At 37.8% G+C, this 24082-nt stretch overlaps 2 protein-coding genes across 3 annotated transcripts; one reads left to right on the top strand and one right to left on the bottom strand.

The window, feature by feature from the left end:
• Positions 1–1925: 1925 nt before the first annotated feature.
• On the top strand, positions 1926–20740 carry LOC140777481 (serine/threonine-protein kinase D6PK-like). Its single transcript, XM_073121622.1, has 7 exons — positions 1926–2238; positions 2382–3072; positions 3174–3216; positions 12616–13977; positions 14066–14715; positions 15551–16688; positions 19632–20740. Exons 6-7 carry the CDS (start codon positions 15691–15693, stop codon positions 20500–20502), a joined length of 1869 nt encoding a protein of 622 aa, XP_072977723.1. The 5' UTR covers positions 1926–2238; positions 2382–3072; positions 3174–3216; positions 12616–13977; positions 14066–14715; positions 15551–15690; the 3' UTR covers positions 20503–20740.
• A 429-nt stretch (positions 20741–21169) lies between these two features.
• On the bottom strand, positions 21170–23875 carry LOC140778942 (U-box domain-containing protein 35). 2 transcript variants are annotated; one of them, XM_073123851.1, is made up of 4 exons: positions 23093–23875; positions 21933–22051; positions 21738–21847; positions 21170–21586 (listed from the first exon to the last, which is right to left on the bottom strand). In XM_073123851.1, the coding sequence occupies exons 1-4, from the start codon at positions 23403–23405 to the stop codon at positions 21316–21318; spliced, it is 813 nt and encodes a 270-aa protein (XP_072979952.1). In that variant the 5' UTR covers positions 23406–23875; the 3' UTR covers positions 21170–21315. The 2 variants fall into 2 exon arrangements, with proteins under 2 accessions (XP_072979952.1, XP_072979951.1); XM_073123850.1 differs by having other exon boundaries at positions 21738–21853; positions 23093–23866.
• Between the last annotated feature and the right edge of the window lie 207 nt (positions 23876–24082).

The raw sequence follows: 24082 nt of genomic DNA, 5'->3' as shown, positions 1-24082 counted from the left end.
TTTTATAAGGGGAGATGTGACCGGCTTAGATTAGAGCACATTCAGCTAACCGTGGCTATCGAAGTGTTCAGAAGATAGGTTATGGAGATCTGGGGAAACGACCCTAAAAAAATTACATTGAGAAAAAGCTCTCTTAGTTTGCCGCTAGTTAATGACACAGTTTGCTTCACTAAAGACATGGGCTATTTGAACCTCTTCAAAATCCTCCAAGAAACCCACACTCTCTAACACGATGCTTTTGATACGTCAAGGACAAACTGTTTCCTTTCAAAGAATCTGAACTATCTCAAGGGAATCGATCTCCACAATAGCCTTCGTATTTCATGCATGACGACGAAGCGTTGGTCGAGTCTTAGAGTCCATGCCTCTACCAACAATGACGAGACTGCAGGGGTTGGTTCCCATGTATTACGATGAGTGCATCGGCCTCCAACTTGAGCATTACATCACGGGAACCATCGGAGGAAAACACACCATTAGTAATAAGCTTACTCTAGCCTTTATCCAACAAATGCCACTTGACATGCTCTCTAGATCGCCACAACTATCATTGATCGATATGTTTTGCTCTTGTACTTTTCTGCCATGAACCTCTCCCTCCTTGCCACTACTTGTGCAGGGTCTCCCATCCTGCCGTAGATGGCCATGTTGAGTTGCTTCTTGTGATCACCTCTTTGACGATAGACTCCTTGTGCTTGTCAGCATCCCAACTAGTGCATAGTCAATCCAATGTTAACGTTCCCAAGCAAATCCATGAGTTGCTGGAAGGACGCATCCACATGTGCCCACACCTCGCAATTGTACCTACAAACAAACATCAAGCAAACATAAGGCACCATCTTGAGCCTCAACATAGTTTTTTTGAAATCATTCAAGAGTCGAAAGGCTAGATATAGATTGTATAAATTATTAATTCTTTTTAAATACAGAAGCACTTATAATCATCAAACTTCAGCTAATATAGCAAGCTGCTTAGTTAAAAATTATCAAGCTTCTTCCTTCTCCTGCAATACCCTAAATCATTAAAAGACATGATGAGAGAGGACGAGAATATATGTATCTTTGAAGAAGTTGGTTTTCTAAGATAACTTTAAAAATGAGGCTGTTGGCAAGCATTCTGGCCACCACATGTTGGAGGTTTTAATGAAAAATTTCAGAAACAAGCCAGCATAATAATGACCCAACATCTGCATCATATGCCAAGAAAAAAATAATAGCAATATTACATGTAATAGAAACACAGACAGACATCAATTTTCCATTTGTTGCCTATTTCAAACCGCTTGAGAAGAAGATTCAAGCACCAAGTCTAATTCAAGCATGAGCTTGACTCGAATCTAATTTCAGTTAAGCTTGAGCTGAATCTTGGATGATCTACACTGTCGAAAAATCGGTTATGCTATTGATTCTTATCTTTAGGTGTTAATGAGATCCCAAGGTATAAGAACCTAATATAAAAGTTGCCACTCACTGATGTTGTTAGGATTACCGGAAAGAAAGCCAGTGGATGAATAGTTCTTCCAAAAATAAATTTTGTCCCCCCCCCCCCCCCCCCCCCACCCCATGACATTTATCCCAAGAAAAAATTATAATTGTTCTTTAGAGTACCACTATAATTCATTTTAAAAGATTGCTGGGGGTAAAAATTGATAAAAAGAAAAGGTTACTCCAAGTAATCATTTTTATTTTGTAAATATCATCTCTCAAATTATATTTTCGAAATAATATTATTCAAATAATCTTTCGATTATTTTAACTTAAATATATAGTACGTGGACTTATTTGTAAACCGACTTAAACCAACCCTCGTAACTCTTGCTACGATCCGACGTGTCTCGGACCGTTGGCTAAGTGGGCCAGGCTACCGGCTATAAATGGCGAGGTCGAGCCGGACGTTGAAGCGCCTTTTTTGTTTGTTTGTTTGTTCTCCTTTTCTCCTGCTCGCTCTCCGTACGCAGTTCAAGAATCCGGAGGGAAAGATCGATTCTTTCTTTCGTTCTTGGTGGAATCGATCTCCTCATCGACGTTGGATTAGGGTTTTGTGAGGGACCTTTCTCGCGTTCTTTTCTTGATCTCCGAAGTACTCCGGAAGGAGATGGAGTTCGATAACCTTGTGGAGATGCTTCACATCGATTCAGTGGGTGATCAATGCTTCACATCGTTCTTTTATTGATCTCCGAAGTACTCCGGAAGGAGATGGAGTTCGATAACCTGGTGGAGATGCTTCACATCGATTCAGTGGGTGATCAATGCTTCAATTTCTCTTTCTTTATCCAATTTTTTTTTTTAATTTTTCCGTATCCTTCTCTTCTAGGGTCCCGTTCTTGGGTTCTGTTGCTCGATCTTTTTGTTACGGTTCTTTGATGGAACTTTTGCTGCAGATATTGTGGAGAGGAAGGAAGATACGTTTTCCCTCTTTGGTGATCTCTTTTCTTGACGAATTCTTTTGCGTAATGAATAAAAAGAGGAGAAAGCTCGTTTTAGCTTCTCACAGTTCTTGGTTTATATTGGAAGTTTTCATATGGAATCAATTGTTACAATTTGGAGGGTTCTTGATGCAAGATTGAAAGTTTCTTTTGTGGAAGCGCCCTTTTCTTTTCCTTCCTCGCTCTCTCTCATCAAATAGCTCAAGAAGAAGAAATGAGAGCTCAGGAACCTGAGTAAAGATCTATATATTCGTCTTTCTTCCTTTTTCATGGGACCGATCATCTCGTCAATGTGTCGATGTTGGATTAGGGTTTTGATGGGATATTTTCTTGTTCTTATCATGATTTCTGAATTACTTCGGAAGAGCTGGAGTTCGATATCTTTTACCTTAATGGGTGATCACAGCTTCAATCTTTCTTCCTTTCTCTAAGATCTTTATAGTTTTCCTAATCACACAACTATCTGTCTGACTCTGATATTTCCAGCAGCTTCCAACACATATTATATTGGATAATTAAGAGGGGAAAAGTTGGAGGAAGGAGAGGGTGGTCTTCTTGCTATTGTCTTATACATGACCTTTATTTGAATAATGTAAGTGGTTGAATAATACAGGAAGTTGCTTATGTGCTTGCCTTGTCTCCTGAGGTTTGTGTTCCTCTGTTACTTTATTTTTATTTTCATGCTGAATCCTATGAAAAATCTGACTGACGATCAAGTCTTTATAGTTCATAGTTGTTTCACTTCAGGTTTTTGGCCAGCCTCATGGCATTCTTGACTGGCTTAGAAAAGGTAAATTTGTTGTCTAAGATTCATTTTAGTTCTTAAATCAATTTTTTTTATTAATCTTAGATAAAGTTTATATTGGATAGATCTTGGCACAAGTTGCAGAAATTAAACAAAGTAATCTTGATGAAATAATTAGAGCAATGTTTCTAAGAACTCTTGCTAAGATCACAACGTCCCGGGACATCTTAGAGCCAAACAGACCACTGTTTATTTTCATGGCTTGTTAGCAGTACCTTATGGAGTCATACCTAATGGCTTATAGGTTCCTTTATTTTAAGTGCTTCTAATTTCAATGTACGTTCTGATTATACGCTCAATACTTCATTATATATTACCATGTTTACTGGGAACTAGGAAGTTTGATGCAATTTATAAATGTCTGAAAAAGGAACTATTAGTTCTTTCATGGAGACAGGACTATAGTTCTGTTTTAAACTTAATTATCTATTATTTTTTCAGAAAATAATTGGCATGCTTGTTATCATGGAAATTCCCAGAAAAAGGACGCAATTTAATACAAAGAAATTTTTTAAAAGCAAGTGACATCATGTAAGCCTCGAACAAACTGGAAGTATTTTGAGTTAGTTCAGAGTATTTAACTCATAAGTTCACTCTTCAAGAGCATGATTTAACAGAAAATAGAGAACATGGAAAAACTCTTCAATGACAGGTAAGCTTGAAGTCCTAGCCTCAAGGCCTCTCTCTGTCATGTATTGTGTTTTTCACTGACATTGTTGATGTTACGAGTAATAAGATAACTTTATTTCTTAGTAAAAGATGTATATATACATCATATAAGGGTATGTTGTCCCCTAAGCATAGTATAAGGATACATATATGTTAACACCCCTCTTTAAACTCAGGGTGGATTTAACATAGAGAATTTGCTAATAAGATACTTAAGACAAGGAGTTGGATGCAATTTGGTGAAAAAATTAGCAATCTGCTCAAGAGAAGATATATATGAAAGACTAATAATGCCAGCTAGAAATTGATATCGTCCGAAATGGGCATCCATCTCAATGTACTTAGTTTGTTTATGAAATACAAGATTAGTTGCAATCTGTAAACACTCATGTTATCACAATAAAGAGCAGTGGCATAAACACACTCATGTCACCCAATAGACGTCAAAGATGAATGATTTCCTTAGTATTTGTGGACATAGCCTTATATTTTTTTTTCAATGTTAGATAGAGAGAGACAACATCTTATTTTTTGCTACGCCAAGATATAAAAGAATCTCCAAAAAAACAAACAAAACTTAGTGGTGGAATGACGGGTTGTTGGATCTCCAGCTTAATTAGCATCAAAGTAAGCTCGAAGCACAAGTGATAAATTTGTAAAACATCAAAAGAGAGCGAGTAATAGTCCCCCGTACATATCTGAGAATACGAAGAAGTGTTGTGTAACGAACAGATTGAGAAGCTATCAATGAAGCACGGATACGGACACGACACGATACGAACACGGCGACACGGCAAATTTTGAAAATATAGGATACGGACACGGCATAGGACACGGCGAAATAAAAAAATAAAAAAATATATATTATTGATACATCTAAAGTAAAAGTTTGTAATCTTATAGTGTTAAATACATACATCAAGCTATAAAAACTAAGAAGTATCATTCAAAGAACTAAGAAGTATACATCAAGCTGTAAGAACTAATTTAAAGATAATAACAAAATTGAAAGATAATCAAAAGCGTACAAAATTCTAAAAAGATATCAGATTATTATTACAAGCCCCAAAAGTGCAAAATATGTCCAACTGTCCAAGTAACTGAGTTCCACAGAAGTTTAAAAACTAACAATCATTACAAAATAGCAACATAAGGTAGATCATTCATCTTCAACTGCCTCATTGCCTTCATCAACAAATATTATAGTCTCTAAATTCGGTTCATCAATTGAGAGATCAGCAAACTCTAATATTCCTATACCATTAAATGAATCATAAGAATCTCCTCCAATATCTCACATCTTGGTCTCCTCTCTCAAATAATCTAGAGACCTTGATAGAAGGCGAAGATTAGTATGCACATATACTAAATTTTTAGCTCTCCGTGGAGTTATTTTGTTCCTTTTCAATGAATGGATGAAAGAATAGGTGCTCCAGTTCCTCTCACAACCTGAAGAAGAGCAATGTTGCCCAAGTAACCTAAGTGCTAAATTCTGAAGAATAGGAGCAGAAGCACCATGAGCAACTCACCACATGTTTGGATCAAACTCATTTCTATCTGCTATTGAATCATATTGAACAAAACTTTTGATTGATGTGAAGAAACTAGTACTCTTGGTATGCTATTTTTCGTTCTTCTGCATTTGGAAATAACATTTTTAAGCATTTATTTCTCACATTAGAAATTTCCAAATCCTTATGTGGTGGTACACGATTTGGATCTTCTTGAATCCATGATTAGCTATAATACCTATTAACATAATCATATAATTAGTAAACAATAGCAATGAAAGAACAATAAAATTTTTAATCATAAGAAAAAGGATTATAGAAATTAAATTAACCTTGGATTCAAAGAATGTGCTAAGCAATGTAATGGTGTATTGCTTTCATCCCATCTATCCACTAGGATCTTGTGCACCACTGAATAAAAAATAGATTCATCGCCTTTTTTCTTGTTTTCATGCATAAATATGACTGTCTTCACATTTTCAATCATTGTATCCCACATTTTATATATCAAATGTAAGCATGGTTTATCTATATCTGTAACCCGTAGCATACTGTATATAGGCTCTGTGAAGGCAAGTATATATTCAATTTTATCCCACCAAATATCATCAAGGATTTATCTTTGACAAACTGTGTTTTGCCAATATCATCTTCCCTATAAGAACTCCATTTATCACTGATTACCATTGATTGAAGACCCTTCTTGATATTTCTAAATCTTTTCAACATTATAATCATCGAAGCAAAGCAAGTCTCCGCAATAGCAAGTAATTTTAAGTTGACAAATTCATTAAAAATAGCCAACCTTATTGAATTCTGCATGATGGAATTTTTTATGTACATTACATCCTCTACAATTACTGAAATCCAGCTACACTCATCAAACACAATCTCATTTGCCCCTCAGTATTTTTTGCTGCACATATGTTCTTCAAAGCTATGTTGAGAATGTGAACTACACATGGAGTCCAAAAAATGTGAGAAAACCTTGCTTTAAGAAGCATCCCTACTGCCTTACAAACATATGCATTATCCGTAACCACTTGGACTACATCATGAGATCCAACCTCTTCAATGATTTTAATGATCAAATTAGAGATAAAAAATTTGTCTTTATATTCTCTTTCACAATTCACAGCTCTCAAGAACATAAGCCCACTCTCAGTCACCGCTAAAAAATTTATAAGCGGTCTCCTCTGTGCATCAGTCCAACCATCACATACAATACTCAGCCATTTCTCCCCTCATGTGCTTCTAATAGAGTTTAGCAATATTTCAATATTTGCTCTCTATTATTGAAGTAGTGTAGTTCTCAACATATTGTAGCCAGGGGGCACAAATCCAGAAATATTATTATTTACTGCAAATTGAAAGACTCTAACATAGTAAGGGTTTCTTGCTAGATGAAAAGGTAACCTAGTTGAATAAAACATTCTTACAATCTCATAATATAATTAATTGTGAGCACCAGAATTAAATGACTTCTCAATAGGTGTCATTCCTGTTGCTCTTTTTTTCTTGATGTCCCTCCCATATCAAAACCTACACCTCCAACTGAGCTACTAGAAGATGTCGCTTGTCCAAATTTTGGCAAAGAAATTTGTTTAGGCATCGAATTTTTAATTCTCAACTTGGCCATATCAACAACCCTTTTCATTTCCATAACATGTTCACTACTCACTTTTGGACAACCTCTAATTCCATGACTACTAATTTTCAACAAATGAGCCTTTACTCTACAATATGATCCCTTGTAGACTTGTTGACAATAATTGCATCTAAAATTATGATTTCCTCCACCTTCTCCTAATTTCTCCATCTTAGTAACCTATCTCCACAAGAGAGCATTATCATCCACAGAAGATGTAGTATTTTGACTAGAATCAGAATTATTTTCAGTATTCATTTTTCTTCAACCGCAATAAAACTACATTAGTAAAGAGATATGTATCAGCAGATTAACAATTTAACAGATAGGGATTAGAGAAGCTTTAATATAATTTAACAATTTAATAACAGAGATTAAAATAACATAAATTAAAATAATTTAACAAAGAGAGAGTGAGACAGCGAGAGAGAATGAGAGAGAGAGACAGTGAGACAAAGAATGAGAGAAAGAGAGGGAGCAAGAGATAGAGACAGAGACAGAGAGAGATAATGAGAGAGGGAGAGAGGGAGGAAGAGACAAAGAGAGAGAGAGAGAATGAGAGATTGGGAGAGAGGGAGGAAGAGACAGAGAGAGAAACAGAGAGAGAGTGAGACAGCGAGAGAGAGAGAGGGAGGGAGGAAGAGACAGAGAATGAGAGAGAGAGGGAGGGAGGAAGATATAGGGAGAGAGAGACAGAGACAGGGAGGGCAGGGAGGGAGGGAGGAAGAGACAGAGAGACAGCGAGAGAGAGAATGAGAGAAAGGTAGAGAGGGAGGAAGAGACAGAGAGAGAGAGAGAGGGAGGAAGAGACAGAGAATGAGAGAGAGAGGGAGGGAGGGAGGAAGATACAGGGAGAGAGACAGAGACAGGGAGGGCAGGGAGGGAGGGAGGAAGAGACGGAGAGAGAGAGACAGAGACAGGGAGAGAGAAGAACCTGCGTCATCGCCGTGCTCAGCTCGCTGCACTCGCTTCGTCAGCTGTCACACTCGCTCAACAGCCCGTCGGGCCTTGGATCGTCGCTCGGTAGCTGCTCGAGGGTTTTAGGGCTTCGATTGAATTGAACGATTCCGTCGCTCAACAGTGAAGGTAAGAAAACGATGGGGTTTAGGTTTTATTATTGAGTTTGGATTCGGGTTAATAACATTTGATCGAACCTGACCCGCCCGTGTCCCCGCCTGTGTCCTAACAGTGTCCGATTTTTTTTTTAAAAACAGAGAGGTGTCCGTGCTTCATAGGAAGCTATCATAAATTGACTGACTATACTAATAGCATGTGGGATATTAGTTTGGTGATACATAAGTATCTGATCGACTATCTGTTAATATCTAGTTGGATCCAACAATGGTACACCATATGTGAGATGACATGAAGCTCAAGTAGTATACCAATTGTCCTATCATCGGATATGGTAGCCCGACTAATCAAATTAGAAGCATACCTTTGCTGAGATATAAGTATACCTCTCACTTTGAGCAATCTCAAGATCTAGAAAATAACATAAAAGTCCCAAGTCTTTTATCTGAAAGTGTTGGTGTGAGAATCGGAGAAAAAAAAATTTGAGAGAGGAGGGTGCACGTGCTCTACACGTGCAACCCCCTCCCCTCTCCCTCTCCGGCACGCGACGAGGCGCAGGAAAAAATCTCGCATAATCCGAATCAGATTAGATTTGGATTTTTTTTAATTTATAAATTAAACCCTAATTCACTCTCTCTCTCTCCTTAACCCCCTCAGCCTCCTCTCTTCTTCCTCTCCTTTGCTTTCTTCTTTCTCACCGTTGCAGTCACGCAGTGGAATCGGCCTGCCGGAGTGCCGCCGGAGTCATCGGAGACTACCACATGACTCCTTGGTAAGCCCTCTCTCATGCCTCTAATTTAATTTCAATTTAATGGAGTAAATTAGAAATACCTATTTTCGGTGTTGCGGCTTCATTGGTGAACCTCATCGGCCGGTGGCTTCGGATCACTACCGCTCCGTCATCGGAAGCTTCGTGCTTTAAGACCGATGTCGATGATATCTTCTAGGAGGCCCTCATGGCTTGGGTTGTGGCTGGCCATGGATGGGAAGTCTTCCACTGTTGGTTGCCATGATCGACCTTCCCTCTAGTATAAGTCGTCGAGGTCGCTAGGGAAGCTCCGACGAGGTCGATAGGCTGCCTGCGACAATGGTCACTGGCAATGCTCTCTCTCTCCTTTCCCTTTTCTCCTCTTCTTTCCCCTTACCGATCTCTTTGGACCAACCTTTTTCCTTCTCTCGGGTTCAGGTTTGGGTTGCTGACCCGACCCAACCTCTAGCCTTAAGTCATGGGCTGCAAGCCGACCTGCAGCCCAGTTCCTTGTTGGCTTTGGGTTAGGCCTTGGCCCAGCCCAACTAGCATGAGGTGGATGGGTGGGCTATGGGCCAGCTGTAGCCCAATCCAATCCAATGGATTTTGTTCAGCCTATTATAGTCATTTCTTTGGTTTTAAAAAATTCAAAAACTTAATTAGGGATAAAAATTAAATTATGGTTACTTTTGTATTGTTTAAAGGTGGTGATTTTCAGCACGTGGACTAGAGGCTAGAAATTTCAATTATCTAATCTAGACTCAGGTGAGTGGGTTCACTCACATATTTATTTTTATTACATTTCGTATCTTGTCAGACCATGTAAATTTTTTGTGTGCAAATTTATTTATTTCATTCTTACGTGCAAAATTTAATTGTTACTTTTCTGTGTGCATTTAATCATTATACTCAGTGCATCACCATACCTTATGCAAATATTAAATTTTAGTGAAAAGAAAAATAAGACTAGTATTAGTACGACTTAGAGAACAGTTTCGGTATAAATCGCTTGCGGTTTTCCGTGGTGACTGAAGTCTATCTGGAAATCCAGGGGAAAGTCCTAAATCAGATCACTGCGGTGACTTTCTTAGGTGACTCTAGCGGGGTTAGGAAACAGTCTTATGATGAATGAGAAATTTCTTATGTGACTTTAACTTCTCTCAATGGTTAGTGGAAAAGACAGTGTGTTAATCACATAGTGACACCATCTGATGACCCTAACCGGATTAACTATGAAGAAAAATCTCGAGCATCATCTCGAGGTGACTTCTAGTTGATGTGAATCTACAGGGTATAGACCCATTGAGACATATGACAGTATAAATATTAGAAAGATGTTAACATGTTGAAACTGTACAAGGTTACAAGTTATGACTCTCTATTGTTATTATTGTCATTATTTTAAGAGCATGCCTATTGCAAATTTATTATGAATATTGTTGATTTTAGTTTAATTTTATTCAATATTAATATAATTTAGAATTTATTTGGTTTTCGAGTGTATTCCATTCACTGAGCTATGTTAGCTTATGGATTTGATTTTTTTTTATTTATTTATCTATCTTAGATAATAGTCAGCGCGGTGACTGAGTGAGACGTACCCGGACTCCACCTCCATTTAAGATTCATCTATTTACTTTTTTGCTTTTTTGGATTTTATGCTTTAAATTAGAAGTTAAATTTATTTCGTTTAGAGACTCAAAAACAATGACATTGTTTTACAATAATTGCAATTAGTGTTAAATTTAATAAAGCATATCTTCTTTGTTTATTTATTTTTGCCATCGTACACTTATGAAATATTTATAAGGATTCGTGTATCTCAAGCATATTGAGGTGCATGGCTGGTCATGATTCCTATTTTCGGGTTGTGACAGTTAGGACAAGTGCTTATGTAGATATTTGATAGAAATTAAATCATCACCTGTAATAATCATATCACTTACATATAATAAGAGAATAACCCTATCATATGGTGATGACTGCGCAAACATGGAGTGGTCATGAGTACTCTCAACATAACTAATCTCAATGAAATTGCTCAAACTAAGCACGAGGTGCTCACTAAATCCATATATATCATGATGAAGGCGATATACATGAGATGAATGAACATAAGCAAGACGGAAGCTGCATATAAACTGTCTCAGATAAGTCATCATGAAGAAAAGCATAAAGGTCAATGGCGAATAAAAGCAATCATAAGAAAAGTATGAATGTTAGTCTTCTGGGATGAATGGAGTGTCGCTGCTGTCACCTAGTGTCGCTGCTGTTACCTTTTATAAGCCTCCACTTCAACCAGACTTCTCAAGCACTGCCACCTTCATTTATTCATATTTTCTTTGAAATAACATTATAGGGTATAATAGTGTTATAGAAATGCTGCTTGTTGACCTCTCTCTTATTTAATTGCTATAGTTGTTTGATAGTAATTCTATGCCCTTTTCTCATTAATTAATCTGATGGTTCATCTACTTAATTGCTATACTTGTCTCTCACTGAGTATCAGAGCCAGCCCAAAACAAAGTTGGGCTCTATTAGTCTTATGATTCATATATTACTGGCAGCCTTGATGTTCCAAACAATGATACTAGCAATTACTTTCAGAACCTATCTGGTGGAGGTAGCCTTCTTACCTAGTTCAAGTGTCATTCTTCAGGAGGCCTACAGATGGAAAAAAGAGGATGCAGTTCATCCTGACATTCCTTATTGTTCCATTCATCTCACTTGCAGTTTCACAATATGAACTATGTCTTGCACCGACAAGATAATTTCAATTCTTATTCTGTTGTGCAATCAAGATGCTGGAATTGGGCTGGGGCTGGATTGTTTAGGAAGTATTTGTGTAAGGTGGCCTTCTAACCTAGTTCAGGTCTCCCTCTTCAGGATTAGATTACCAAGAGCTTCTAATTCTTTCAGGACACTGCAGGAAGACGAGAGAATGCTTAAGGGTTAAAGATGGAATGAAGGGCTGCAGTTCTTCCTGACATTCCTTATTGTAACCTTTTCATATCAAAGTGTATAAAACTATCCATTTCTGTTGATAACTCACTTCCGTTTTTTAGAGGATAAGGACTAACTGGACAGAAAATATGTTGTGCCTCTCATATCTCGTAGTTGCCTCTCATATTTGTTCCACAGCTTGGGTATGGTGCTCATATGATTGTCCATATGACTTCAACGGTGTGTTTGATTACCAATGAGGCATGTATTGCTCTTTTATTTTATTTTACTTTGATGCGAGTACTATGGAGAAGCTGACTGGCACTTAAGATTATTTAAAGGTGCACAACCTACAGAACTGGGAAGTTGAAGAGAAAATAGTTGACATGTAGACTTTGTGAGTTTTGTCGAAGGAATGCTCCATGGGAAAGCAAGGTAGTGATGCTGCTGGAAAATTTAATTATGGGCAGTTCCTCCATCGTTGGAACTTCCGGTGTTATACACTTGTACTTTTATCTTCCAGCAGCTGTTAGATTAACCCTGAAACTTGTGTATATATGCTGGTAACTGGTGTGGATGTGGCTTAGCAAATATAACTCGTGTTCCTTTTTTGAGTATGAATGAAATAATATCAATATCTGAAGTTACTTCAGTTTTCATCAGTAAAGCGTAAAGATGTTTTGGTTTTGTCTTAATTTTAAAGGGGTCATGTATCTTGATTCCAAACAGGTTTATTAACGCTGTATTTTGACTGCTTACCAAGCTTATTAATATTCATACTTTTTCTGCAGATGTCTGGTAAAGGCTAGCATTTTGTCTCAGCATCTTCCATCTAAATAATTAGTCAGAGTATCTTCTCTTTATGAAAATCCCTTGATTGGCTTGGGTTGCTGCCAATAGCATCATCACCTGGTCAAATTTTTGACTTAATATTTGACTATGCTTTCATCCAATTATTTGTCTATATGGCCCGCCATCTTTTTTTGTTTTTGGTACTTCTACGCTCATAAGTTTCTTTGGATCATCTTCTGAGTCAGGTAAGCTCCCATCTATTATTCACTCAAATTGCCTATAATTCTGATTGCTTATTTTGTCATTGCTTCTTACCGATTTTTATGTTCACTCTTCTTTCATTCTCAAAATGCTCCTGCTTGGCAGTAGATGCTCCCACAAGCCATCATGTGCAGTGCACATGCCCCCACAGGTAAGAACAGAGAGAAGAAAGTTATTTTATGGCACTGCATTTTGGAGCCTTTACAATGTTTAAGAGGTTAGGGAGATGCCCAGAAGGGCTCCATGTGCTGCAGCTCATGCCCCTATGCCTAGCTTCATTGGGTTTTGTTATGTTAGCTTAAACAAATGATTATATTAAATCTAGCACTCTCTCCATTTGACCATGCTGCATTTGGCTCACTGGAAGATCATGTTGGAGGCATGATAGTAGTCTAAGATAGCTCTTTTATTATGCTAAGTTCTGTAATAAACTGGAAAAGGATAGGGTATCACACTTCAGTATGAGCTTTGACCAATCTCCGTAAGATACCTCTAGGTACCCATTGCCTTGACATAAATTACCATTTCAGAGAACTTGAGAACTCAAAGAGATAAATACATGAGTGGGAATATTTTTGAAGATGTGCTCTCTATCTCTTTGTAATTGGATATCTGGAATAATAGTCAAAAGAAAAAATTAATCCAAAAGATTTTCTTGTAGAAATATTTGTCGGTATTAAAAGAAGCTGTCAAAGATGGCTACTCGCACTTTTACTTTTGATGAATCTAGAAGCATATTCCAAGGATAAGCTTTCAGCTTTATCCTTTCCCTTTGTGGGCAAAATTCCCATACATGATCCTTTATGTTAGAGATAAATGTGCACCATAATTGTTAAGGTTCTTGTCAGCTTGGGTCCCTTTATAGATCCTTGCTGACAAATGCAGCTTACAACAAATATAGCTAAATGCAGCTTATCAACTAGAAAAATATTTCTCACTTGCCCCTACATCAAGTACTAGTTTTGAATGCTAATATCCCCTTTGGTTTCTCTCTCCCCCTTCTTGATGGCAATTAAAAGTCTCTGGCTTAAAGTGTCACAGGGGGGCCATATATGCTGATTGAGCTGAATCAGATGCAGATCTCGCAGTGCAGACCTCAGGTTTGTCGTGGCCCCACGACCGTTACATTGCACGTCTATGATTGTTTTGTATTGCTAAATAACTTTTCCTCAAAATATTTATATACAGCATCAGAAATTATCACCGGCACCAGCGATGGATAGAACGGAAAAGTGGATTGATCACACAACGAGCAAATCAAATTCAAATTGTTGCTAGCTGTGTGCATTAATCAGTGCCCCAAATTGGGGATTCAATTAGTCATTAATTATCATTTTGTGACAAGATAACTTACCAAATTCCAACGATGGAATGCATTGGGCCATGAGATTAGCAGTAATCTTTTCTTTCTTATCACCAGAACGCATTGGGCCGTGGACGGGAGAGGGATTCGAGGGATGCTCTTGTCATTTCCAGAGGGGGTGGACATCGACATCAGTGAAGCTGTGGAGGGCATTTATGTCATTTTCAGAGAAGTTTGGATCGAGGCAAGAGGCACCTATCTGCAATGACTGGCCCTTTTGCGTCGTGGACAAAACAAATAGCGAGATTGTTATAAATGTACAGGAAAGACTTGGCTTTAGCTTTGACCCTTCTCTTCTTTACATACACTTTGTAGTGCACTCCACAAACAATAACCAAATCCAAGACAGGAATACATGCATGCCCAACACTCCCTTAAAGCCATTCTTTTGCCCCCTCATTTGCAGTTTACCAGTTAGTATCCTCTCTTTTCCCCCTCATTTGCAGTCTCAAAGCGTTGATCTTTGGAAAATAAGGTAATCTTTTGGCTGCCTTTCATCTCTCTCTCTCCCCCCCTCCCCCCTCTTTTTTTTTATTTGATTTTGTATGTCTATTTCTGCCTCTTTTTCTGTAATTTTTCTTCTTCTTCTTTTTCCCATTTTTTATGGGTTCCCCCCACTGGATCTAGGTTGGATTTGCCATTGTTTTCTAGATCTACCTTGATGTTCTGCAAGTAGAAATTGCATTTATGGCAATAGGAGCTCATCCTGGCTTTCATGACTCTTGCTTTACATTCTATTTCTATGTATGCTCCCAACTTAAAAAAAAATCCTTTCTTGGGTGTTGTTTTAGTTCTATATTTGTTTTGGTTTAGAAAGATTGCATCTCCATGCATACGGCATGATTCAGGCATTCCATTATTTTCTTCACTTCATAGCTTTTGCGGTGTTGGTTGTCCTGGAAAAGCGGTTTGTAGAGGTGTGATGTACCGATCCAGGCTGCTTCACTTCTTTTTGAAAGAAAAGGTCCCTTATTTTAGGTGGTTTGTGCCCCCACATTCCATATTCTTATTGAAAAATTACATCTTGAGGCGGTCTTAAGTGAGATTTGTTTTCATTAGGAATTTTGTTTATACCATGCATATTTGTACCTTTATTGATCATGTAGAAATATTCTTACTATTATTTGTTTATTAATTAGCTTGAGTAATTAAGCATCTGAGTTTGGAGTTATATAACTCTCAATGCACCAGTTCTTAATCAATCTTGATGCCTCACAATTTCATAGTCGGGTTCTCTTATATTTACTTATTGAGCACTATTCCAGTCCAAAGTTTTGCTAATGGTTGTAAATTTTGTTTTCCACATGCAGAGAACCCCAATCACCCTCCACAGCCGAGTATTTCGTGATGGATAAAAATAGTAATTCTGTAGAATACTGGATAGTATGTTTGAGACCATTGAGCAAGCTGTGTGCTTTGGATTAGTCAACTACTTTTTAGACTGGCTACAATGGCTTCAAAGGCTGTATCCCAAAATTTTCCTGAACGACAGCTCAAAAGTCTTGGTAGCCAATCAGCTGAGCCAGTGTCGAATAAGTCGCCTCCTTCTCAGATTCCTAAACCAAACAAAGCAGATCCAACTACATCCAAAAGGTTGCCAAAATCAATAAACCACAGCACATCAAAGCATACTACAAGAGCGGCACTGGATGAGCAAAAGCCACATCATTGCTATAAGGAATCTGTTGATATTGTGCCAGACAAATTTCCTTTGGAGACTGGCTTTTCTTCAAAGCCTAATGATATGCTTCCCTCACTTGAAAGTTCGGAGGTGCCAATAGAACAAGGAGATTCTTTGGAATCAAACAAGACACCAAGTTTGGAAGATAATGGAGTTCAAGAAACGAAAATATCTGAGCAGAGCAGTGTAAGTGATAGTTTTGTTTCTGCTAAAGTTAGTGATGAAATTAGCAGTCTTACAAAGACCAGTGGAAGTGGTAAGATTAGTGAGCAAGCCGACTTCATCGAAAATGGAAAGAATAGCATATGCAGGCCCAGTACAAGTAGTAACCTTAGTGACGAGAGCTCATGTAGTAGCATGAGTAGTAGCATTACTAAGCCTCATAAAGCAAATGATACGAGATGGGAAGCAATTCAGATAGTGCGGACTAGAGATGGAGTTCTGGGTTTAAGCCATTTCAGGCTGCTAAAGAGGTTGGGTTGCGGTGATATTGGTAGTGTATATCTCTCGGAGTTGAGTGGAACGAAGAGTTATTTTGCTATGAAGGTTATGGATAAGGGGTCTCTGGCAAGTCGCAAGAAACTGCTTAGAGCACAGACTGAAAGGGAGATATTACAGTGCCTTGATCATCCATTTCTACCAACATTGTATACTCACTTTGAAACTGATAAATTCTCGTGTTTGGTAATGGAGTTCTGTCCAGGAGGAGATCTGCACACACTTAGACAGAGGCAACCAGGGAAACATTTTTCAGAACAAGCAGTCAAGTATGTCACGATTCTTCTATCTCTTATTGATAGTCAAATTTGCCTTCTGATAATGATTTTTATTGTTTAAAAAGTTAACCTTTTTGTTTATCTAGAATTTATGCATACGCTAACCTAGTCTCGTCCTTACAATAATTATGCTTGAATTATACCACATCTACGTATCCCAACCTTGTCTAATTAATGATTGAGATGTTTAAATCTTGATCAACTATGCTACCTTCCTGCAAGCAATACTGTCAGTCAAAAGATTCATTAGTTGTGTAGTCCTATTGTTAGAATTTAGAAACCAAAAGGTATGTAATTTCAATCGATTATCAAATATGATTCAGAGCTTATTTATCACAAATGTGGGAATTCGCAAATCCGAATCCTATTGGCTGGATATCAATCATTGTTTGTAGTTCTGCATCATCATACTTCTTTTATAAAGTTTAGGCAAGAACTATACTCTGTACATTTCTTTACATGATCCTAAATTGCAAACAGCAAGGTAAATAATTCTACATGACAATTGATCATAGCTTCCATGCCAAGCATCTTTATTGTGGGCTTGTGGCTATAATTCAGCACAAGTTCTATAAGATTGATGTCAGGTTGACAGCGAATCACAATACTTAGTGTCTTTTGATAAAGTATAATCCACTTTGACTTGTACCCTGGCCAACCCATATGTCCATATGTTAGGCAAGAGCGTCTAGCTTGTGTGCTGATTAGGAGGGATACTGCTTCTTGGCTATTGCAGTTAACCCTTCAAATATTATGGTAAAAAAAATCTTTGGACTTTGAAAAGGCTAGGAACCTTAAAACGGAAGGCTCTTCTTTCTACTGTTGATTAGAAAGTAAGTAGAAATTGATATGCAAAGGAAGTAGTTGTACAAAGCATTTCTATCTTGTATATCCCTTATAAGTTGCTTATTTGGTTAGATGTATGTGCCGGCATCCATAGGGTATGCCATCTAATGGAAGGATCATATACACAATTTTTGAAGTTTCAGAGAGGTGTACAACCAACTTTCACATTATATGCAAAATCATCAATTTTTGGAGATATTCGCACTTGAGCAACTTTAGGGAGGGATATATGTATGGCAGAAAGCAATAAAAGGATGATTCTATTCTGCAACTTTTCCAGGGCATCACTACATGCATTTCTTTGTGGAAGTTAGAGAAAGATTGCCTCTTGTCTTCTTGAGGATATTATATTACAGATGAGCTCTTGCAAGCAAAGTGAGGGATTGGGTTATGAATTTGGAAACAGACAAATTTTGCTAAATAAGAATTAAGGATGAAATATGAAAGAACTAGCAGCTACGCTGGACTCTTCCTTAGTCTTCAAAAAATGCTATACAGCTCTAGAATTTGGATGATTCTTTTGTAATTTGTTACTTGTTACAAAGGACTGGTACTTGTAGCATATCTCTTGGTTGGTAGTATACTATTTTATAAATAAGCACATGTACTATTGAGAGCTTGGTAATGACATGAATTTGGGAAGATACACATCTTCTTTTCTATTTAGAAATTGAGGATGTATTTGAACAATTATGAGCCACTACTTCTGGACTATTCCGTAGTGTTCATAATGTGGTACATAGCTTAGTATGAAGTTGGATTGATCTTAGATGGTATACTAAGTATAGCTAGAATTTAGATGTTTCTGTTTCTTTTATAATTTTTATTTCTACCAAGGACTGGTCTTGTAATGATGATTTGTAAGTCAACACTCATTTCTTTTTTCACTGCAAGGTTGTGGTGGAGACTGAAGTAAACATAATTAGGATGTCCATTATTGTTAATTTGCTTCCTTTTTCACTCCATAATGCTCTGACCTTTTCTAGAAATTGGTGAAGTTTCATTTCAAATATAATAGGTATGATCCAATTCCATTGTCTTTTACCTGATTTAAAGAGCGACTTTGATTGTGTATATATATTTTGTTTGTTAAAGTTCATATAATGCTACCCTTGATTACCATTCGGCCACCAATATTTGGCTAGGGTTGTGTCTGTTTACCAAGTTGGAACTTTGTTATTTTCTTAACAATTTGAACTTTAAATGCTCTACCATGATTGGTTTTACTTATAGAAGTTCATGCTGTGTTAAAGCCGAGGCTTAGTGACACTAGGAATGCCTGTTCATAAATGACATACCACCCTAATTTGCCCAGTGTCACTTAGGTTGAACAGTTGAACTTGAATAGCAATCCTCAATGACCTTGACCAGTCACAAAACAACCTTGTCAAGCTACTAGTTAAATCCATGTTACTTATTGTTGGCAGACAAGTTATATATCGTGTACATTATTTAGCAGTTGAATTCTTCCTCCTTTCAATGTTTTACTTGGTAGCTGTTGATGTAGAGTTCCTCGTAGATGGTCAGATTGCTGTGGGCTTCACAGTCATGCTCCAAATGGCTCCAGTAGCCAGCTGCTAGAAACTGATGAGCTGGGGTGTAGCTTTTCCGTTACTTTTTTATCCTGTAAGGGGATTGTTGTTATAATTGGGGTAGTAGGAACTAAGAGAAGCTGTTGGTAAGATTAAGAAGTGAATTACGTCAGACTTTTCAATGTCAGGAATTTGTCGCAAATAAATATGATTATAAAGCAGGCCTACTACCTTAGAAAAATACTACTTCCAAAGTTTTAAGGATTTCTTGTTAGTGCAGGGACTTATTGTCATATTGATATCTTTGAAAATTTGTGAAAAGTTCTAAAGGCAAGCAATTTGTTCTGCAAGATGCAGATATTTACATTAACTATTCACATCATCACCTTCTCCAAAATAATAATCAAAGTATTTGAAACCTGTTACATGGATTCTGTCCAATGATATAGCACTTATAGAATTGTTTTTGAGTTTCAAACTGAATTATTGACTTTCTTGTGACTCATATATAGTAGTGTTTGTTTGATGTATACTTTTCTTGTGTCGCAAATTGCAGATTCTATGTGGCTGAGGTGCTCCTAGCATTAGAATACCTGCACATGCTTGGGATTATATACCGTGACCTAAAGCCAGAAAATGTGCTTGTTCGAGAGGATGGCCATATCATGCTCTCTGACTTTGACTTATCCCTTCGTTGTGCGGTGAGCCCCACACTGGTCAAGTCTTCCAATCCAGACTCTGAATCATTTCGGAAGAACAACCAGGTATACTGTGTTCAGCCTGCTTGCATCAAGCCATCCTGTATTCAGCCCTCATGTGTTGCTCCCACTACATGCTTTGGCCCCCGACTTTTCTTTTCCAAGTCCAAGAAAGAGCGGAAACCAAAACCTGAGATTGTAAGTCAGGTTAGCCCATTGCCTGAGCTAGTAGCTGAGCCTACAGAAGCTCGGTCTATGTCATTTGTCGGCACCCATGAGTACTTGGCCCCAGAGATTATCAAGGGGGAGGGTCATGGTAGTGCTGTGGATTGGTGGACCTTTGGCATCTTCTTGTATGAACTTCTGTTTGGTAAGACTCCTTTTAAGGGGTCTGGTAATAGGGCTACACTTTTCAATGTTGTTGGCCAGCCCTTACGGTTTCCAGAGTCCCCAACGGTGAGCTTTGCTGCTAGGGACTTGATAAGGGGATTGCTTGTTAAGGAACCGCAGCACCGTCTTGCGTATAAGCGTGGGGCTACAGAGATAAAACAGCACCCCTTCTTTGAAGGTGTAAATTGGGCTTTGATTCGATGTGCCAGCCCTCCAGAGATACCAAAGCCAGTTGAGGTTGAACGAACCCCAAGGCCCACACCATTAGCAACCGAAAAGGTTGCCTCTACTGCCAATCCGAAAGGTTCTGATAATTATCTAGAATTTGATTTCTTTTAGTGATTTTTCGGAATTGATGCAATTTGTTGTATCAAAGAAAGATACAGAGCTTTCATATCTCTCCTGATGGCTGGTGGTTTTCTTTTGTTAATGTTAGCTCTGCCAGGCAGCTTCAGTTGCTTGCAAGGAAACCACTTGACTGCTAATCTGTATTCCTTAATGAATGCTGAAATATTGGAACATTTTCCAATTTATGGTGGATGAAAAAATTATGTGATGATTCCAGTCCACTAATAGAAACTACTGAAGAATGCAGGTTAATTTGTTTGACATGTTAGGAGCTTAGGTAAATTGGAGATAATCACAATGCGCATGAAGTAATGAATGAAACTAATTTGGACCTTATTTAAATGGGGTAATAAGTTGGTAAAAAGAAGTGATATCATCTTTCTTCCATTTTGAGGCATGCTTAGCTGCTGAGTGATTTCAGAACGTCCAATTAAGCGAAGCATTTTGAAATGAGTTATGTCGACACTTACTAGAAGTATGAAACAGGTAAATTGTTATTTTTAAATCGTCTGTTCATTTCTTCTATAGTTTGTGTTATGCATTTCGATGTAAAAATTGATGCTGTCCATCATGAGTGCCAGTTCTCGCCTCATCCAGTACCTTGATTTGATTCCTACATATATATATATATACAGACTATATTCATATTAACCAACAACGAATTCACCATATTTCTTCATATAGGATCAAACAAATATGACAATCATCAAGAAGGATAAATAAAGGGAAGAAAAGAATGTTTGCATGAGGTATTCAGAATGCAATCACAATTGATGGAAACATATGATCAAACAATAATAATTGCTACACTGGGAAGCATCTACAAAATTTTACATTGTTATTATTGTTCTTTTGTTCCTCTTCATTATCCATGATATTTGCATTGTCAGGTAATGGAGAAGATAATGGTGTCCTATCTTGGTCATCTTTATTTTTGATACTCGAAGATGGAGAAGGCGGCGGCGTCCCATCGGTAACACTGATTTCTTTACCATCACATATGATTTTTACTTCACAACTATTGGGTGCTTTCTTATGTATTTGCTCTGCTTTTGTGATTCCCCTCCTCCACTTCCTGCCAGTCATCAGAAAATCTCTAATTATTTGCACAGTTTCTAAACTTGATGTATAATGATTTGCTTTGAATTATTGCATAGCAATAAGATTTGTGATCATAAAACTGATTATTCTATCCAAATCTTTGCATCATGCATTGCATAGCTTACCTTAAATTAGATTTAGAGGTCCCAACAATCAATGTTCTTATGTTCACCACCGGAATAAGTTCGACAATGGCTTTTACAATTTCGTCACTCTCAATAAGGTAAAAGTCCACCTGCACCTGAAAATGAATTGAGAAAATGAAGAAAGAAAAGCTGACTTTAAACAAACATAGCATCAACATATGTATCTAGAATCACCTTTGAATCATGGCACATGTTTGAAAATTTTTGCAGCATTTCTCGCCTTTTTGCTCTCTCTTTGTTCAGATAAGACTCGACCTGTTGTTTACTTAGCTGGTTCTTTGGCATCATTCCTACTGCGTTACATGTTTTGGAGATGAAAAGATGTTAGATGAGTTCAATAATATGCTCTAGTTGCAAGTAAAAGTTTGTTCAATCTTGTAGCAATTGTTGAGTAGTGCAATGACCTGTAAAAGCACCAGAGTTTGGAGCTATTCTAAAATTTTGTTCAATTTGATGGTCTCGGAAAACAAAAACTGCAATAATTTAGAAGATGATATAACTCTACACAGCTTAGAGGAAGAAAAATTAAAAAAAAGAAAAAAGAAAACTATCTGGAAGATGCTTAATTGGTTCTTATCTTCCAGCAGTGACCCAAACATATTTTTCTTCAATGTTACTTTTCAAAAGAAGTCTACCCTTGGCAATTGTCAAACAACTGGATATCAAAAGATGGCCTTCAACTCTAAATTCATGGTGGATATTGGAGAAAGAGATGCTATGAGAAAGACCAAAAGATGGACGAGACAAGTTGTCACATTTTTGTTTCTCCAAAATCCACTTTTTTCCTTTGATATGAATCTTAACAGCCATAATAATTATAGATATGAATAAGATATTATGACAACAATATTAAATGGAATCCAATTGCCTTACCTTAGTCTTTCCTTTCCCACGAGAGCTATCATATAATAATACCAATTGCTTAGGTAGCCAAAAATGTCCCCACAAAGTATATAATACCTTATCCAACATAAACTTAGAAAGAAGACTTCTATCCCTTGCACCTTTCAAGTGAAATCAAAGATTCCTGCCGTACTTATTCAGGAAAAGCCATTATTCCATCATTTTCGTGAATGATTTCTAGATTTAGGAATCAATCTTCTTAAAACATTGGGTGTGTGATATGGAGAAGAGTAGGGCCATCCTTATCTCTTAGAAACTGAGAAAAGTAAACACTACAGGAGTTATGAAGTGCAACAAAAGCCCAATTATTGATCCTTGTTTTTTAAAGCTAAAAGAAAAAGGACATGATGCGCTGATAAGGTGGCTTAAATGGGGATAAGTGCCCCTTATCGAGGATCCGAATAAAGTGAGGATAAGAAAGAGAGACGTACATGGAGTTGGAATGTGACGCACCACGGGGAAGACGTGTATAAGATAGACGGAGCTCGACGGCTCAACAACGTGGCGGAGGGCCCACGAGAGCGCATCCATGCTCGACTTGCTATTCCCGATCGCCACGTAGACACCTTTGCCGTCTTCGCCCTCCGCAGCCGTCGCTGCCGCCGAGCTAGTCGGAATGCTTGGATCGACGGGAGTCTTCTTCTCCTTCTCCTCCTCCTCCTCCTCTATCTCCCATGTGCTGCTACTTGCACCATGCACCATCTGATGATCATCTAAGCCTTCAAGTGAAGTCGAAGGTTGCATTCTTTCTTTATCGATTCCTTCGATCCTTGGGTGTTCTTCGGAGGAATAAGATTTAGTAGATACTTAGATTGCTTTTGGTAAAGAAGGATGGAGAGGATAAGAGAAGAGGTTGGAAGGAGGAGCAGTGCGTTGATGTGGGAAAATGGAATATTTGGGGTATATGTGTTTTGTTTGACTTTAGGATAGCATATGCATAACTTTCTACAACGTAGCGACAGAATTAAGAACCCTTTTTGTCTTTTTCCCATTAAAAACACCTTAGGTTATGACTTTATTATTATTCACTTACTACTGGGGGTGTTAGTTTGAAACTAATTTAACTTGAGCCGGCCAAACTAAGCTCGAGCCAAACTTAAGTCTAAATTAGGCTTATTATCAAGTCGTATTCAAACCGAGTCAGACCAAGCCAAATTGAGTCTGAGCCAAGCCACAACCTGTTTAAACTGAAATAAACTATAAGAGGAGGAGGACAACGAGACGACGACTTGAGGAGGAGGGCGAGCACACGCAACGGCTTGAGAAGGACGAGAATGAAGAGGAGGCGAGTTGATGGTAGAGAAGGATGAGGCGACGGGCCGACGATGGAGAAAAAAGATTGAAGCGACAGAACGAGTGAGGATTGAGTGAGAGCTAAGGAGAATTGAGCGACAGTGTTTGGGAATTGGGACTTGGGAGTT

Source organism: Typha angustifolia, chromosome 15, assembly GCF_048772165.1.
Source record: "Typha angustifolia cultivar Huaian chromosome 15, ASM4877216v1, whole genome shotgun sequence".
Classification (NCBI taxonomy): Eukaryota; Viridiplantae; Streptophyta; class Magnoliopsida; order Poales; family Typhaceae; genus Typha; species Typha angustifolia.
Note: the sequence above shows the minus strand (reverse complement) of the source record. Positions and strands in the feature narration are given on the sequence as shown.